An 18,059-nucleotide genomic window follows, 5' to 3' on the forward strand; every position below is an offset into this window, starting at 1 on the left:
AGGGGGTTCTGAAATAAATAGGGAGAGAGTGGGAGGCGGATAGAAGATGGATAGAGGAGAGGATAGGTGGAGAGGAAACAAACAGGTCGAAGAGGCGGGGATGGGGCCAGTAAAGGTGAGTGTAGGTGGGGAGTTAGGAAGGGGATAGGTCAGTCCAGGGAGGACGGACAGGTCAGGGGGGCAGGATGAGGTTAGTCGGTAGGAGATGGAGGTGCGGCTTGAGGTGGGAGGAGGGGATAGGTGGGAGGAAGAACAGGTTAGGGAGGCAGGGACGAGCTGGACTGGTTTTGGGATGCGGTAGGGGGAGGGGAGATTTTGAAACTTGTGAAATCCACATTGATACCATTGGGCTGCAGGGTTCCCAAGCGGAATATGAGTTGCTGTTCCTGCAACCTTCGGGTGGCATCGTTGTGGCACTGCAGGAGGCCTAGGATGGACATGTCGTCTGAGGAATGGGAGGGGGAGTTGAAATGGTTCGCGACTGGGAGGTGCACTTGTTTATTGCAAACCGAGCGTAGGTGTTCTGCAAAGCGGTCCCTGAGCCTCCGCTTGGTTTCCCCGATGTAGAGGAGGCCACACCGGGTACAGCGGATGCAGTATACCAAATTGGCAGATGTGCAGGTGAACATCTGCTTGATGTGGAAAGTCTTCTTGGGGCCTGGGATGGGGGTGAGGGAGGAGGTATGGGGGCAGGTGTAGCACTTCCTGCAGTTGCAGGGAAAAGTGCCGGGTATGGTGGGGCTGGAGGGGAGTGTGGAGCGGACAAGGGAGTCATGGAGAGATTGGTTCCTCCGGAAAGCAGATAAAGGTGGGGAGGGAAAGATGTCTTTGGTGGTGGGGTCGGATTGCAGATGGCGGAAGTGTCGGAGGATGATGCGTTGGATCCGGAGGTTGGTGGGTGGTACGTGAGGATGAGGGAGATTCTTTTTTGGTTCTTATTGTGTGGACGGGGTGTGAGGGATGAGTTGCGGGAGATGCGGGAGACACGGTTGAGGGCGTTCTCGACCACTGAGGGGGGGAAGTTACGGTCCTTGAAAAACGAGGACAACTGAGATGTCCGGGAGTGGAAAGCCTCATCCTGGGAGCAGATGCGGCGGAGGCGAAGGAATTGGGAATAGGGGATAGCATTTTTGCAGGAAGGTGAGTGGGAGGAGGAGTATTCTAAGTATCTGTGGGAGTCAGTGGGCTTGAAATGAATATCGGTTTCTAGGTGGTTGCCCGATATGGAGACAGAGAGGTCCAGGAAGGAGAGAGAGGTCTTAGAGATGGTCCAGGTAAACTTAAGGTTGGGGTGGAAGGTGTTAGTGAAGTGGATGAACTGTTCGAGCTCCTCGTGGGAGCACGAGGCGGCGCTGATACAGTCATCAATGTAACGGAGGAAGAGGTGGGGTTTAGGGCTGGTGTAGGTACGGAAGAGGGATTGTTCACTCCACGTTGTCAAGACAATGAATGATGTTGCTCCCCTTCTTTATTCACTTGCTGCATTTGGGTTGGTCTGAGAAAGGTTAATTTAAAAAGGATCACTTCCTCTTGGGTAATCTTTCTCCCAGATTCCAATGAACTTACGTTTTAAAAGGAGCCAATTTAAACATGCTTTCTTGAATTCACTATTATACTTGAATCTATTAATTAATAAATATGAGACAAATAGTAATGAACACACATATGCACAAATTAGAAATAAGAGGTAATTAGAATAAGAGATGATGGACAGGTTTCACTTATGAAGAGCAATTGTGAAGACATTGTAGCTGTTATTTGATGGGATCAGTAATGTTGATATTGGTATTTGAGCAGGCAAACTTGAAACTTTTGGGCTGAACTTTATGGTTTTTGGCTAAGTCCGAGGTTTGCTAAGTTTAAGGGAGGAGTTTTGCAGTGAGGCCTTGCAGATTTTTCTTGCCATATCTTATCAACCCTGCCGAATTAATTCCCTACCTCACCCATATGGCATCTCACACATTGCATCATATTACCATCCAACATTCCTGCAACAAGTCGCTACTCAGCATTTATCTACAAAAGTACTGGCTTTCGTTGCACATGTGCTATCTTTAAAAAGATTAGCATTGGAATTCCAAAGCTGCCCTTCTTGTTGAGTCAGAACATAGTGGAGTAGGAGAAGATGGCGCCATGATTCTCACACAGGGACCTGGAGATCCTAGTTGATTGGGTGAGGGAAAAGGAGAGGAGACCTCTTCTTGGAGGATCAAGAAAGAAGGCTGCACCACCAGACCTTGCCAGTCTGGTCTGGCATTTTCACCTGGCCAGTGCCATCTCTACAGTGCAGAGGAATGGCCAGCAATGCAGAAAGATCAGTGACCTTCTCTGGTCTGCCACGGTAAGTGCCACACTCTTCTCTGTGCTTCCTGTTAGACCCTTACTGATTTTTCATTATTTTTATTCTTTTTTGATGTTGTTTTGGAGCTGTAAACTGAGAAGTATGAACTGAGAATGACTTATGGGCTTTGGGCAGCTTGAGATAAAGAATGGACCCATCAAGTTTTGTTTGTTTCTGAGGCCAGGCCTAGAGGCTAATTGCAGGTTGAGTCTTGATTGAAAATGGTTCTAAAAGATGCTGCAACTGTAGGAAAAGCATTGTGTGTAAACAGATAGCAAGTATTGACAAGTATTGAAGAGACCCTGCATTCAAACAGACGTTGAATGGTAATAAGAGATAACAAGGTGTAGAGCTGGATGAACACAGCAGGCCAAGCAGCATCAGAGGAGCAGGAAAGCTGACGTTTTGGGTCTGGACCCTTCTTCAGAAAAGAGAAGATGTTCAGTCTATCAGGGCAGAATAAGACACAAAGTTTTTGCTTTGAACTTTGTTTTTTGGGGCGATGAGTTTGGCTGCTGACAACGCAGAATCTCCGTGCCTAATTTCCAACACCAGCTGCCTGAAGCTCAAAGAGTAGAAATCTGAATTGGAACAATTGCTACCATGGTATGGGTGAACTGAAGAGACCCTGATCAGCGGATGGGGAAAGCCAACCAAGGAGTTCATACCTATGCCTGTTAAAAGTACATTGTGAAAACCATTTAAGTCATCTGGTCAGTTTTGGTATTTTCTTTTATTTATCCCATAACTGTTTGTCTTCTATGTGAATTGGGGCTGTAAATAAATGTTTTGGGTTGAAGACATTAATTAGTCAATCTTGTTTAATTTTTCTCTGCTAAAGTTATTATTATTTAATAAATCATCAAGTCTTTTGTTCAAGATACAAAACAGGTGTCTGGAAATTAATTATTTGCAAAATCTAGGATTGGTTATTGGAAAGTCCAGATATGAACCATTCGAATAACTATCAGAGTCTCCGATGGGTTTAATTTTATTGTGTTGTAAACACAGTGTTAATAAGGCTAATATGGTTCAGCTGTCTCTTTTCCTCTGTGCTGTAGCAAACCTCACATTCACTATGCAAAGAACAGTGCAGCACAAGAACAGGCCATTCGGCCCTCCAAGCCCGCACCATATTTTGCCCTTCCATTCTAAAATTGTCTTCACTTACAGGATCCGTATCCCTCCATTCCCTTCCTATTCATGTATTTGTCCAGGTGCTTCTTGAATGCTGCCATTATGTCTGTTTCCACCACCTCTGGCAGCGTGTTCCAGGTACTATCTTTGCAAATGCACTCCTGTCCCATCAAGGCTCATGCTGTGGCATTCTCACTATTTCATTCAATACTTACCCTCACTCACTCTTCTTATCTCCCAAACTCACACCACTAACCCTGCATGTCCTTTGAGTGACCACCTCTGTCCATGCAAACCCCTCACTGCGCCAGCCACGGTTGTCTCACTCATTCTCCTCACAGAATTATGGTCCACTTTCTAGAATATCTGACTAATAATGAACATAACTAGTGTTACAGTAATTTTTGACCATTTTTTTGCAAATTCTTGGTGGGTAAAAATCGACATGTCTATGAGAGGTAGCTGTATTCTAGAGTTGGGTGTGGGGTGGTTGGTTAGTCAGCGACCTCATATCCCTTCTTGTTAAGTCTCTCCCAGGTTGAGGTTTCCAAGACTCTTTACAGTGCAATATTCCATGTATTTCATGCAGGACTTTGCCAGACAGTCACTGAATTTACATCCAGAAACTACCCCCCCCACCCGCCGCAACACCAGACCTTTCTTAAAAAAAAAACAAATTTTGGAACCAAAAGTAAAAAAATGTCTATAAATACCTGGGGGCTTGATATGCTTGATATGATCACCCCACCATGGATAAAATACTGGTGTGGGCAGAACCATTAATTAGCCACTTGACATCTTCAATGGGTTCCAAAAATGATTAGGTGGCCTGATGCCATCCTGCTAAAAGTTCAGGATGGTTGGGGTTGAGCAGTTAGAGGCCACCCACTGGAATTGATGTGTTCCCCCACTTTTCAAACCCTCTGGTGGGGGAGTGTAAGTGTAAATATGACCCACCCAAGACTCCTGCACTGCACTATGTAGTTAACTCTTGTTAACTCTTGTCAACCTGGTTAACCAGGGATGTGGCATTGCAAGTTTTGTCAGCATTATAAGCGAATAAAAATATGCTACCACTGATTAGATGAGTTGATTGCTTTATTTAAATCTCTGAAATTCTCACATATCTTTTTGTATAGATTATTTAAATAATTTGTTTTGGATTATAATACACACATGACTCTTCTAGCTCTATTCTATAGAAGTAAATTCTATTACCCTTCACCAGAGGCCTTAAATATTTAGACAGTATTTTGCCACAAAAATCACATTCTAATATAGTAATATGTGCAATTTGATAAACGATTTTCTTATTAAAAAAAGGAATATAAACAACATAAAAATAATGCTCTGATGTGATACAAATAGGATATTTTAAAGATTATTGCAATCATGATTTGAAAAATTTCAATTTCGAAGTGAAAGTGAGGAATTATATATTATTAGATAATATTCTCAACAGCAGGCACCTACTGATAACTCTTATAAAGTAATGAAAGGGAATTAACTGTAAACAATAGGGTTTATTCAGACACCAGGAATAAAACACGCCCTTTAATTCATATGAGCTTTTATAGAATTTACTGACAGCTTCTTTTGGGAGACAATGTTGATTCGTAGTATAGGTAACTGAAAACGTACTCAAATATGCATATCTAATAAACCCATAACCTTATAGTGCATTCTTTGTGCAATAAATCTTCTATGCCAGTGTTTCGTTTTCCATAAGCTTCGTTAAGTTCCTCAGTACTGTGTTGATGGTTTTATGGTATTTCTGAGTCAGTGCCATTTTTCTTGACTGATGGTCTTGCAATTTTTACCTTAAAAATATAATATTTTAGGCATAATAAATAATCTATTTCTTTTTCAGTTCTTTAACTGAAAGAACGTCTGATCCACAGTGCCACAATTGCCATATATAGGGAAAGGAGGTGGTCCCAAATCCATCCCAACTGGAACAGGGATTCAATCCCATGCTCTTGGCATCAATCTGATCCACTATGGCCATCCAGCCAATCATCTTCTTAGATTGTTCAAGTTAATTTGGCAATATGTTCCATGCATTTTGTCATCAGGAGCTATAAATAATGAGAGTGGAGACTCAAATTTTGCTCCATTGTGGGTGATCAGGAATCTCCCCTGCTCTTACCATGAGCACTTGCATATGTCAGAAGGATTTCAAGTTAACACACAACCTGTTTAGTCACATTACCAGCCCACCTTCCTTAGCCGTCAAGTCCTGGATTGGGTCTTGAACCCAAAGCTCTTGGGTTAGAGGCAGGGATGCTACTATTGCACCACAGGACCACCTTATGACTATGTATCTAAGATTTCAACATGTCCCTAACCTCAACCCTAACGAATGGTTAAAGACTGGGAACATAGCCAATAGGAAACTTTGTTCAGAAGGATCATAGGTTAAGTTTCGTGATTAAAGTAATAAAACCATATCGCCAATATACACATCCCGCAAATGCAGTACATAGATTCATGTGCTATATTGAGATTGCAGTTTTCTGTTTACACGTATCTTTATGGATATTAATTAATATGACTGAAATTTATAAATATTCAATAGTCAGTAATTATATTGTAGCTTCAATCAATATTGGAGTATAAACTTTGTATACAGGTTCTTGTGTTATGTAAATAGGGGCACTGAGCAAAAAAAACAAAGATGTTATTCTAAGTTTGTACTAATGATTGATTAGACAATGGTTACAACTGTGTATTATGTTGGGGAAGATATCAAAGATATGTGAGTGTAGAAGAAATTGCTCATGAGGATGCCACGGATAAGAAGATTCACTTGTATTGAAACATGAAAAATGGGGTTTGATTCATGAGTTACAACTGTGTATTATGTTGGGAAAGATATCAAAGATCTGTATTATTGCAGATATACATCATGCACATCACTTTACGAAGCAGTGCTTATTGTTATTGTAACATAGCAGTGTTTTTTAATACCTCTGCAGTTGACTTGACAGCATCAAAGTTTGGAGTCCAGGCCACAGATTGCACATCCTTATCACCCAAAGAAGGCAAGATGTGGGTAGTTTTCAACTTGGAAGATACTGAAATGGAACATAAATTAATTACATTTTTACAAAGTTGAATCAATTTTCGGTGGATGAATAATTTTTGGTGAGCAGTTACGTTAACTCAAGGCACAAAGATTTAAAAACAAATTACTTGCTATTTTAACAGTATGCACACAACACTGGAAAAGAACAGTTTAGATTTTAGGGGGACATATTCAGTGGGTCCTATGCGTAACAGAAATCACATATGTCAATGTTACTGACAGTACCTATAAAAATGCTAACTTATATGTTAGCTAGCGGAATTGGACCGTGTTAAACAAAGTTATAATGCGACAGCTATAGATGTTTGAGTTATACGTGATGACAAATAGACACAGCCTGAGATATAAACATAGAAGTTTATAATGATATCACTCACATGGATTACTTTTGAATGAGAATGTTGTATCTCCAAAGCTGTAATAAATTTAATTTCGAGTTGTTAGTAAATTTAAATGCTGTGAAGGAAACATATAACTAATCAGACTCTGGAGTATTAACAACAGTCAGAGGAATAAAAGATTCTTTTCAATTTAACCTTACGATTTAATAACTTTAATTTCCAAAGATTGTTGACAATGTGACAACAAAAATCTTTGGGGCTGAATTCTTTCTGGTCGAACCCCCGCCACAGGCTGGAGACCTCATCTCCAATTTCAGCACGTGCTCAGCAACAGGCAAGTTGTTGCAAACTTGTGTCTGAAGCACCTGATCTGAACTGCCAGCAAAAGGGAGCCCAGAGACATTCTGTTCACTTCACACCTTCTTCTCCTTATGGAGCAAGTGGACTCTGAAAGAAGTTCCTTGCCTCCACCACCCCACACACCTCAACTACCACACCTCCCAATGTATCAACTTGCCCTTCTAAATATTTGGGATATTTTAACAGATTTCCATTGGCACACATTCTACAATGCCCTACATAAGCTGTAAAGAACAGGGGTTGAGGTATCCAGACAATATTTATAGGCATGCCCCTTTTCCATAAAGTGGAGGAGTGGGGAAAGAAGCCCTCCCAAACATTCACTTCAAGAAAATGACTGAAGTCAAGAGTGGAAAATGGATGCAATGTGTACTGTATCACTTTCTAGTTTCCTGATTGCAGATTTTCCCTTGACCTGGGCCAGAATTTTACATCCTACACACTGAAATTAATTCAGAGAAATAGTCGTCTTTTATGTCATGGCATTTTCAGCTACAAATAAATACAAATGTGCACAAAATTAATTCTTCATTCAGATATGTTTTTGAACAGTTTGAATTACAATTCAGATAGTTTGGTAGCTTTAATTCATGGCAACATTTTCTGATTTGTGGGTGGTGATAGCTTCATGCATTAGGTTTAAATGCTACAGAATATTACACTTCCACACACTGACATTTTGTATAATCCCCTACCTTCTTCATGGGCGTATAAAACCAAACAGTTTACCTGGTTGTGTCATTTATGAGTCGTTCCCTTCCAGGCTTTTTGCACTTCCAGATGATAAAAAATATGGCTAACATCAGTAAGAACAGGAAAGCTAAGGCACCAAATAGAATGCCAAAAAATGCTCTGAGATTCATTGATAGATGTTCACAGCGATCACCGTAACTTGAATATATTGTGCGTGGAACACATCTAGGAATAAGCATTAAACAGCATGAGGCACTGATATCATTGATGTTCCACATAGGTAGATATCCCTATAGATTAATACCATATGTTTGGAAGGTTATAATTTAAATTTTTTTAAAATGTTCAGGTTAACCAAATCAAGGTCATAAATCTCTCTCACCATCACATTGGTACTTCATGAATGCTGCTTCTATTTTCAGTGTTTGTTAATTATGGTAGAGCAGCGGTCAACAAGTTATAATGTGGTAATATCAAACCTGAGAATTCCTTCTTGTCTTTATTGTGGGGGGTTGGTGGAGTGGACAATGTTGTAATCTTCACCAGCTCCAACACACTGCTTGTCACAGAGGATGTTGGGGAGAATGTGCAGATGAGCAAGTTCTCCCAAGTTTCAGAGTTTGCCTCAATTACAATGACTCCCACTGTGAATGAGTCACAAGTCTCAGATGTGGCACGAGTTGGAATCCAGGCTAGGATTTGGCCTAGTCGCTGGAGAAAAGGGATGGTATTTTGTTTTACACATTCTACTTGTGTAATGTGTAAAACAAAATATCGTCCCTTTTCTCCAGCGACTAGGCCAAATCCTAGCCTGGATTCCAACTCATGACACATCCGAGCACACCACACCTCTTCACGCTGGCTGAAAGAGCCACCTGGAATCCCCAGTTTTTGGAGGGCATGACTTTTAAGACTGTCTTCTCAATCTATGTCAATATGGTAGAAAATTACAGAGAAGGAGGGTGACAGTTCCACAACTCGGAAAGCAAGTCAGTAGCCTGTCAAAAGACTTGGCCCAAACCAACAGTTGTAATGCACTGCAGCACAGACTGGCAACATTGAAGCAGACAGAGATCTCTGCTACTCCCTGGGAAGATGTCTGATCTGACTCTCTGGAGCTGTCAGCTAAATGGATTGGCCAGCAAGGCCAACTGAGCTGGCAGCACTGGAGCTCCGTGGTGGATGGTACTGGAACTGCAGCCAGGTCCATGCTGGATGGCCAATGGATTCAAGATTCAGGTAAGGCTTTGTGCCGGGTTTGTTTTGGCACCTCAGGGAAGACATTCCCACCAACTTAAAAAGTGAATGCCAGCTTGCCCATGTCAACACATGGTTAGCTGGCTGCCAATTTCAGTGTCTGCTCATCCCATATGTCATGGAGGGGAGCTGAGGGGCAAGTTGGGAGGTAGTGGGCTACTCATTTGACCTTTACTTGTTATTGCCCCACCTCCGCTGAAAATAAACGCTGTGGGGTCATGTAATATTCAGCCAATACAGTCTGCTCAAATATGCAAATCGGTCAGTTTAAGATTATGTAACACCCTATTCTAAACTAGGAAGCCCATTTGGGAGCTACACTAACTACCTCTTTGCTTAATTATATTTGTACTTTTGCTGCTTTATTTTACAGTGTTTAAGTTAATAAAGTAGTGGTCAGTTCAGCTATTTCTGAAAACTTCAGGAACGTTTCCAAAAATTCTCTTGGAAGCTGAATTTAAATTTGATGGAACCACCAAATTGGTGTGCTTAGCTGCCTAACCAAAGTCACCTGTTCACTTCAGTGAAATGAAACAACCAGACCACCAAAACTGCGGCTTAACAAATGAATCAACTATTCAAAACATTCTTATGAATGGATGACCACTTATGAGGTAACTGTGGTAACATATCTCCAAAATCTACAGTTTGTGTTTTGGTGGACATGTTTCAATGAGAAGAATTTTAAATAATATGCAGAAGTGTGAGCACTTGGCTTTGAATGGGGGAGGTGTATGATGAAATTTGGAAGCAGGCCTTCAAGCCCATTGAGTCCACGCTAACCCTCCAAAGAGTATCCCACCCAGACCCAACCCTCTACCCTATCCCTGTAACCCTACATTTCCCATGGCTAATCCACCTAGACTGCACATCCCTGGACACTAATAATAGTTGATAATATGAAAACATTTTGAGGTATCACTTTATTGTACGAGGTTGGCAGGATGCAGTGATCCATGCAGAAAAATAACTTCCTTATATTTTGATAAGAAACTGTTTAAAATTTTAAAGTAAATGCATTTATACTTGCACACTGGTCCAGTTATCAGATGTTTGCACTCTCCCTGATTGAGACAGTAATTCATTTCACAGGGAGACTGGCAAATCACTCCATTTTGATCATCCCACAGAACCTCATAACCGGCAAATTCAGTGTTGTTGCAGCTGAAATGTGGCAGTAGCTTTTCATATGATACTGTAATAAGGACAAAAATCAATCAATTTTTTTAATCTAATGTGTCCATTCAAGTGCTGGCTTCATGTTGTATTGTTGTGGATTTCAACACTAATATGTAAAATGCGAAACATGCAAAATGTTTGTGCTGAATTGTAACAATTGTTGGAGGGCTGGTCACATTTATACTTTATGGATAAAAAGCAAAAGAAACAAGCTAAGTATTGTTTTTAGGATAGATTTCATACATATATTTGAAAAATGATGAACAGATTTATTATTCTATTGTATCTATATAGATCCTCTTCTGATATTTTGGTTGTTGTATATTTTATCTGGCATTCTTGATTTTCTTGAAAGAGGGAATCCACATAATAAGTCCATTTTGATAAACCTGATGAAGTTATTTGACAATTTACTTTTATTGAACATTACGTGTGTTTAATCTTGTCTGGGACTTACTGCATTAGTTCTGGTGCCAGCTGGGCACAAAGCCAACTTTATATACATCATATATCAACTACCAAATGTTAAAATCTTACACTTACATTTAGTTATATCTTGAATGTCTGCTGCATTTAAATTCCCAAAAGTGAAATTATCAGGATATAGAGCACGAGTAAACCGTTGTTTGCCATTAAAAGCTTCCAAAATTGCGTCATGTAGCTCATTATTTAGGAAATCAATTACAGTCCTGTTTCCATTGTAATTGAATAATGACACAACAGCAGTGGTTACGATGTCGCCCTGTGACCTGTTGGTAAGCAGCAGGGATAAATTAATCAGCTTGTTTATACATTACCACAGAATTGTCATATGGTTATACTATAGGAGGAAGCCATTTGGCTATTAAGCTGGTATCTGACTCTCTGCAAGAGCAGTCCCATTCCCTGGTCTTCTCCCCATAGCCCTACAACATCTTTCCCTTCAGGTATGTATCCAATTCCCCTTTGAAAGCCACAATTAAGTTGACTTCCAGCAGCCTTTCTGACAGTGCATTCCACATTCTAAGCACTGACGTGGAAAAAAAAATTCCTCATGTCACTTTTGATTCTTTTGCCACTGACTTTAAATCTCTTCACAGCTGCTCGACCCTAATGCTGATGGAAACAATTTCTCTTTATCTGTCAAAACCTCTCAGGATTTTGAACACTTCCCTCAACAATTGAAGAACAATAGTTTCGCCAATTTATCCATCTCCTGATTTAGAAAGGGTGCGGAAACAGTATGTGAACATTCCATTCTCTGCCTCCTAAAACATGGTGCCCGGAACTAGATGAGATGACACGTCAATTCTGTCAAAAGAAGGATTTTTATTGAAGGACCTGAGCATCAATCAGAAATTCTGAACTAACATGGAGCCTTGGTGTTGCAGCAATTGCTAGTACGCTGCTCTTTGGGGATCTCACTCTGATCTGCAGGACCTGCTGCAGAATGTGAGGCACTGCATGAAGTGATCTTTCCCAAGGGTGGGAAGAGGAGGACACCATTTCACAATTTTCACCTGACAAAGGGGCAGCGCACCGAAAGCTTGTGAATTCAAATAAACCTGTTGGGCTATAACCTGATGTCGTGTGACTTCTGACCATGGTCAAGGAAGTAAGCAAAATGTGGACAGTCCAACTTGGAGACAGTGCACCATAAGAATCCAGCACCTCTGAAGCATGGGAAAGAAAAGATGGGCAACACGTTCAGCTGCTAACCCCCATACAGTGACTATCCCACCATTCTCCCATACAACTTGTTACAGATTAACACACCTTTAGCAGTCCGCTCCTTTATCTCTCTCCAACCTATGCGTGCACATGAAGTTCTCATACAACCATTGCAATGATACTCAATTCTTCCCTTTGTCTGTAGGCAGCATGCAATGTATGAGATATGGACCTTTACAAATCCATTTTTCTGTGTTTATGCTGTGCTTGGAGGGGAACTTGTAGGTGCTGGTGTTCCCATGTATGTGGTGCCCTTGTCCTTCCAGATGGCAGTGGTTGTGGGATTGGAAGGTGTTGTCTCAGGATCTTTGGCAGGATTTCTGCAGTGCATCTTTTAGGTAGCTTTTTTTCCTCTTTATTCATTCACAGGATGAGGGCATCGCTGACCAGGCAGCATTTATTGCCCAGAAGGCAGTTCAGAGTCAACCACATTGCTGTTGGTCTGGAGTCACTTGTAGGCCAGAGGAAACTTCCCTAAAGTGAACCAAATGGGTTTTCCGACAATCAACAATGGGTTCATGGTCATCGTTAGATTCTTAATTCCAGATATTTTATTGAATTCAAATTTCCACCATCTGCTCTGATGGGATTCGAACCCAGGTCCCCAGAACGTTATCTGGGTCTCTGGATTGACAGTCCAGTGATAATACCACTAGGCCATTGCCTTCTTCTTATACACTGAGTGTTGGAGGTGGAGGGAGTGGATGCTTGTGGAATGATGCCAATCAAGTAGGCTGCTTTGTCAAGCTATTGAGAGTTGCTGGACCTGCACCCATCCAGGCAAGTGGGGGGAGTATTCCATCACACTCCTGGCTTGCATCTTGTAAATGGTGAACATGTTTTGGGGAATCAGAAGGTGAGATACTTGCTGCAGTATTCCTAGCTTCTGACCTGCTCGTGTAGCCACTGTATTTATATGGTGAATCCAACTCAGTTTCTGGTCAATGGTAACCTCAAGGATGTCGATAGTAGAGGATTCAGTGATGGTAACACTATTGAATGTCAAGAGGCAGTGATTAGATTGTCTCTTATTGGAGATGGTCATTGCTTGGCAGTTGTGTTGCACAAATATTACTTGCTACATTTCAGCCCAAGCTTGGAAATTGTCCACGTTTTGTTGCATTTGAACATAAATTACTTCAGTATCTGAGGAGTCACGAATGGTGCTGAATATTGTGCAATCATTAGTGAGGATCCTGACTTCTGACCTTATGATGGAGGGAAGGTCATTGATGAAACAGCTAAAGATGATTGGGCCTGGGGCACTACCCTAAGAAACTACCGCAGAGATGTCCTGGAGCTGAGATGACTCCCCTCCAAAACCATAACCATCTTCCTTTTTAGCCTGGTATCACTCCAACCAATCAATAAGAGAGTAATATTTATTTAACAGTACTTATTTATGGTTTCAAAATAAATATGAATATGTTTTGATTGTGACTTAAACTGTACCAACCAGAAAACAGCTTCCAAATTCTCAGCAAAGTGCCGCACTTTTCCGAGAAAATCCAGGAGCTAAGGAATTTAAAGGAATTGTTGATTAAATCTTTATTGTCATGGTAAATCTTAGAACATAATGATTTTCTGAATTACCAGATAAACTAATATTGTATTTGCATTTTTTAATCATAGTCTTTGAGTATTTCCTCAGCAACAACTCTTCTTTAAGATCATACAATAATTCTTTTGTAAAAAGGCATACGTAAAAACTAAATCAGCTACAACAAAACTTACACCGCATTGTGTGGTGACAGTGCAGTCTATGCACCATGCAGTACTTTAGTCAACCAGGTAACTGCTTGAGAAAATATAAACAACTTCCTGTTCTCCTGTTTCATTGGAAAATACAGAAATAGTAGCTTTTGACTTTTGGGCTGACCAGCGAAGCCAAGGTTTTGGGGCCTGAACCTTCTTTTAGGTTAACTGACCAGTTTTGGGCCAAAGTGATGTTGGCTGGTGGGGATACTGGTTACAGTTGCAGGCCTAATGTTTTCCTAACTAGCTCTACTGTATGACTCAGTGAATGTAAGAACATAAGAAAGAGGAGTGGTACATTCAGCCCCTGATGCCTAGGGGTTCTGCTGTCCTAAAAAAGGTAATAAATGATCTGTCCCAGGCCTCAACTTCTCTTTTGTGTCAACTCAGTGTAGCCCTCAACTCCCTGATATTTCAAAAATCCATCTACCCCCTCTTTAAATACTTCCAGTGATGTAGCCTCCATGACTCTCTGGGATAGAGAATTCCATTCACTACCTTCCAGGAGAAGGATTCCGTCACAACTCAGTTTTAAATTAATATAAATAAATTTTAAATTAGTCTCCATGTGGAGGTTGGATCACTGAAAGTATGTAAAAAGGAGGTAATAGATTTTTGAAATATCAGGGAATTGAGGGCTATGCTGTGCTGGCACGATAAAGGGTTTGAGACCTGGGACAGATCAGCCATGATCTTGTTGAATTGTAAGGCTGGCTTAATCCCTTCTCACTTGATCATAACTAAGTATAAGGATTTATTGTCTCAGATCAATTTAAATGTCTATGATCTGTTAAATCACCATTGGTCTTCATTAAGCAATGTTTAACAAACAACAATAAATCAGATCGTACCCTACTTGCAGTGACAGTACTCAGAGTCCTGTAGTCTGTGCTGCTTCTGTTTTTTAAGACAGTCACATTAACATTCGGTAGCTTCAATGTAATATTAACAGATCTCTTTGGAAGAGCTGAAACAAGAAGAAAAACATACTTTCTCAATTGGTATGTGTAAATGCTACTGAAAATTCTGAAATCTGACATTTTTGCCACTTTTTGTATGCTCATAAAGTAAACTACCTTCAGGAGAGGGAAATTTTTTTGATTCATTCACAGGATCTGGGTGTTGCTGCCTAGGCCATTATTCATTGCCTATTCCTAATTGTCCAGAGGTCAGTTTAGAGTCAACCACATTCTGTTGGTCTGGAGTCACGTATAGGCCAGATTAAGTAAGGATGACCATTTCCCTCCCTAAAAGACACTGGTGAACCAGATTTTTTTTTCCTGACAATCAGCAATGATTTCATGGTCATCATTAGACTCTTAATTCCAGTTTTTTATTGAATTCAGATTCCACCATCTGCCATGGTGGGATTCAAACTCTGATGCCCAGAACATTACTTGTGTCTCCAAATTAATAGTCTAGTGATAATACCACTTGGCCACCACCTCCCATTGTTCTGATCTGGTCCAATTTTTAACCTCTGAGCAACACCATTGTAACATAATGGTGACATTTAGCATCTCATGACCAGAAGTTCAGAAAGTTGAAATGGAATCCTCAAAGACTATAAGTACATTAAATGGCATTACAGAATGATACATTAGCCTTTTAATTCCTTGCTACATTTAATCTTACTACTGTTTGTCCATGAAAGAAACATGACAAAAACTAAAAGAACTGCAGATGCTGTAAGTTAGAGACAAAAACAAAAATTGTGCAAAAAGCCCAGCAGGTCTGGCGGCATTTTAGAATCATAGAATCACTATAATGTGGAAATAGCTCCTCAGCCCAGTAAGTCCATATCAACCCTTTGAAAAGTACTCCACCCAGATCCACCCCTGCTTTTCCCATTACTAATCCACCTAACCTACATATCCTTGTACACTATGGGAAATTTAATATGGCTAATCCACCTAACCTGCACATCTTTGGATTGTGGGAAGAAACTGGAGGAAACCCACACAGTCACAGGGAGAATGTGCAAACTCCACACAGACAGCCGTGAGGCAGCAGTGCTAACCACTAAGCCACTGTGCTACCCTCCTTTGTGGAGAGAAAGCAGAGTTAACATTTCAGGTTGAGTGGCCCTTCCTCAGAACTGTTGGTAGCTAGGAAAATAATGGTTTATATGCAGAAGATAGGGTAGGGGGATGGGGCAAGGAATAAATGATAGGTGGGGATAGAGCCCAAAGAGAAAGAAGAACAATTGGACAGCAAAGGAGTGGATAATGATCTGGCTAGGAGGGTGAATAGCTATTGATTGGGACTGTTAGTGGCTAACAATGGGTTGCATGTAATAGCAGACTATGTGACAACAAAACCTGGCATGTGGAAATTGGGGTAAGGACATGGGAGATCTCAAACCCTAAAGTTCTTGAACTCAATAATGAGTCCAGAAGGCTGCAGTGTCCCCAAGCAGAAAACGAGGTGATGTTCTTCTAGCTAACGCTGAGCTTTGCTGGAGCACTGCAGCAAGCCTGAGACAGTGATGTTGGCCAGGGAACAGAGTGGTGTTTTGAAGTGGCAGGCAACTGGAAATCAGGGTCCTTTTTGCTGATAGACCGTAGATGTTCTGCAAAGTGGACACCCAATTTACGCTTTGTTTCCTCAATGTAGAGGAGACCACATTGTGAGCAGCGAATGCAGTAGACTAGATTGAGGGAAGTGCAGGTGAAGTGTTGCTTCACTTGGAAGGTGTGTTTGGGCCCTTGGATACTGGGGAGGGAGGAAAGAAATGGACAGGTGTTACTCCTTCTGCAGTTGCAGAAGAAGGTGCCATGGGGCTGTAGTGGGGTGTTGGGAGTGAAGGAAGAGTGGATCAGGGTGTCCTGGGGGAGAACGTTGCCTGCAGAAAGCTGACAAGGGAGTGGAGAGGAATATGTGTCTGGTGGTGACATCTCACTGGACATGGCGGAAATGTGGCTAACGATCCTCTGGATGTGGATGCTGGTGGGATGGTAGGTGGTATGAAGCACAGCCTGGGTGACTGCTTCACAGAATACCTATGTTCTGTCTTCAAAAAACACCCTGAGCTTCTAGTCCGCCAGCGCCACATGCCGCCCTGATCCCTGGCCAACATCGGCTCAGTAGTTAGCACTGCTGCCTCACAGCATCAGAGACCCTGGTTTGATTCCACCCTTGGGCCACTGTCTGTGTGGAGGTTGCACATTCTCCCTGTGTCTGCGTGGGTTTCCTCCGGGTGCTCCAGTTTCCTCCCACAGTCCAAAGATGTGCAGGGTAGGTGGATTGGCCATGCTAAATTGCCCGTAGTGTTCAGGGATGTGTAGATTAGGTGGGTTGTAGGGGGATGGGTCTGGGTGGGATGCTCTTAGAGTCAGTGTGGACTTGTTGGGCCGAAGGGCCTGTTTCCACACTGTAGGGATTCTATGATCTATGATCTCTGCCTCAGGATGGCTACAGTGCTCCAGCGAAGTTCACAGAACAATGATTGTTTAATTGGCCATGATCTCACTCTGGATACTTGTGAAATATATTTCAATAAAGGGAAATTCTTCTTCTATTATCAGTTGAATTGGGATTGGGCATTGCTGGCATGGTCCACTTTTGCTATCCATCTTGTATTGCTCTTGAACTGACTGAATCTTTAGTCCATTTCAGATGGCAGTTAAGAGTCAACCACATTGTTATCTTCCAGTCTGGCACAAGACAAGTATTTGACTCTCACTTAAAACAGTGTGAGAACAATCCTACTTGTGTTTAAAATTACTTAATTGTAATGAGATTGAATGACAAAATTCTGAAGTTATAATATATCAGATATTTGAACATACTTGACAGGGGTTGTGCAATGAACTGCTGTTCTGGACTTGTGCACCGCTCTCCTTTGTACTGACTTGGACATTGGCACAATGGTTTGCAGCCATCAGCAAGGTTTGGTACACAGGTTCCTCCGTTGTTGCAGAATGGGGAAGGACAAGTGAAATTGAAACATGGCACTGCAAGGCAGATTGTACCATTTCCTAAAGTTGGGCAATAAAAAAGAATGCACATTAGGAATTTGAGTAGGCAGATGTCTGCAATAAAAATAAATGCTTGTACTTAACATCTATTTAATAATTAATTAATTAAAATTTTATGTGAATATGTATTTGAGTGGGTTTTTCAGTTTCCACAAAATATTACATCCAGGAGAGCAAATATAACACACAGTGACTCACACAGTGTGTCACACGTAGTG

The 18,059-nt window shown here is 41.3% G+C and overlaps 1 protein-coding gene across 2 annotated transcripts in view; it reads right to left on the reverse strand.

The window, feature by feature from the left end:
- Window positions 1–4,594: 4,594 nt before the first annotated feature.
- LOC109919870 (mucin-4-like) overlaps window positions 4,595–18,059 on the reverse strand; it is a 64,357-nt gene continuing 50,892 nt past the window's right edge. For both annotated transcript variants that reach the window (XM_048604470.1, XM_048604469.1), the window contains exons 22-30: window positions 17,653–17,841; window positions 14,713–14,828; window positions 13,563–13,621; window positions 10,940–11,145; window positions 10,244–10,412; window positions 7,997–8,185; window positions 6,944–6,981; window positions 6,449–6,555; window positions 4,595–5,298 (exon numbers count right to left, since the gene is read on the reverse strand). In XM_048604470.1, coding sequence (XP_048460427.1) covers window positions 5,242–5,298; window positions 6,449–6,555; window positions 6,944–6,981; window positions 7,997–8,185; window positions 10,244–10,412; window positions 10,940–11,145; window positions 13,563–13,621; window positions 14,713–14,828; window positions 17,653–17,841 — 1,130 coding nt within the window. In that variant the 3' untranslated portion in view covers window positions 4,595–5,241. The remainder of the gene's footprint in view (window positions 5,299–6,448; window positions 6,556–6,943; window positions 6,982–7,996; window positions 8,186–10,243; window positions 10,413–10,939; window positions 11,146–13,562; window positions 13,622–14,712; window positions 14,829–17,652; window positions 17,842–18,059) is intronic.

The sequence above is a fragment of the Rhincodon typus genome, chromosome 13 (assembly GCF_021869965.1).
Source record: "Rhincodon typus isolate 14 chromosome 13, sRhiTyp1.1, whole genome shotgun sequence".
NCBI classification, from domain to species: domain Eukaryota; kingdom Metazoa; phylum Chordata; class Chondrichthyes; order Orectolobiformes; family Rhincodontidae; genus Rhincodon; species Rhincodon typus.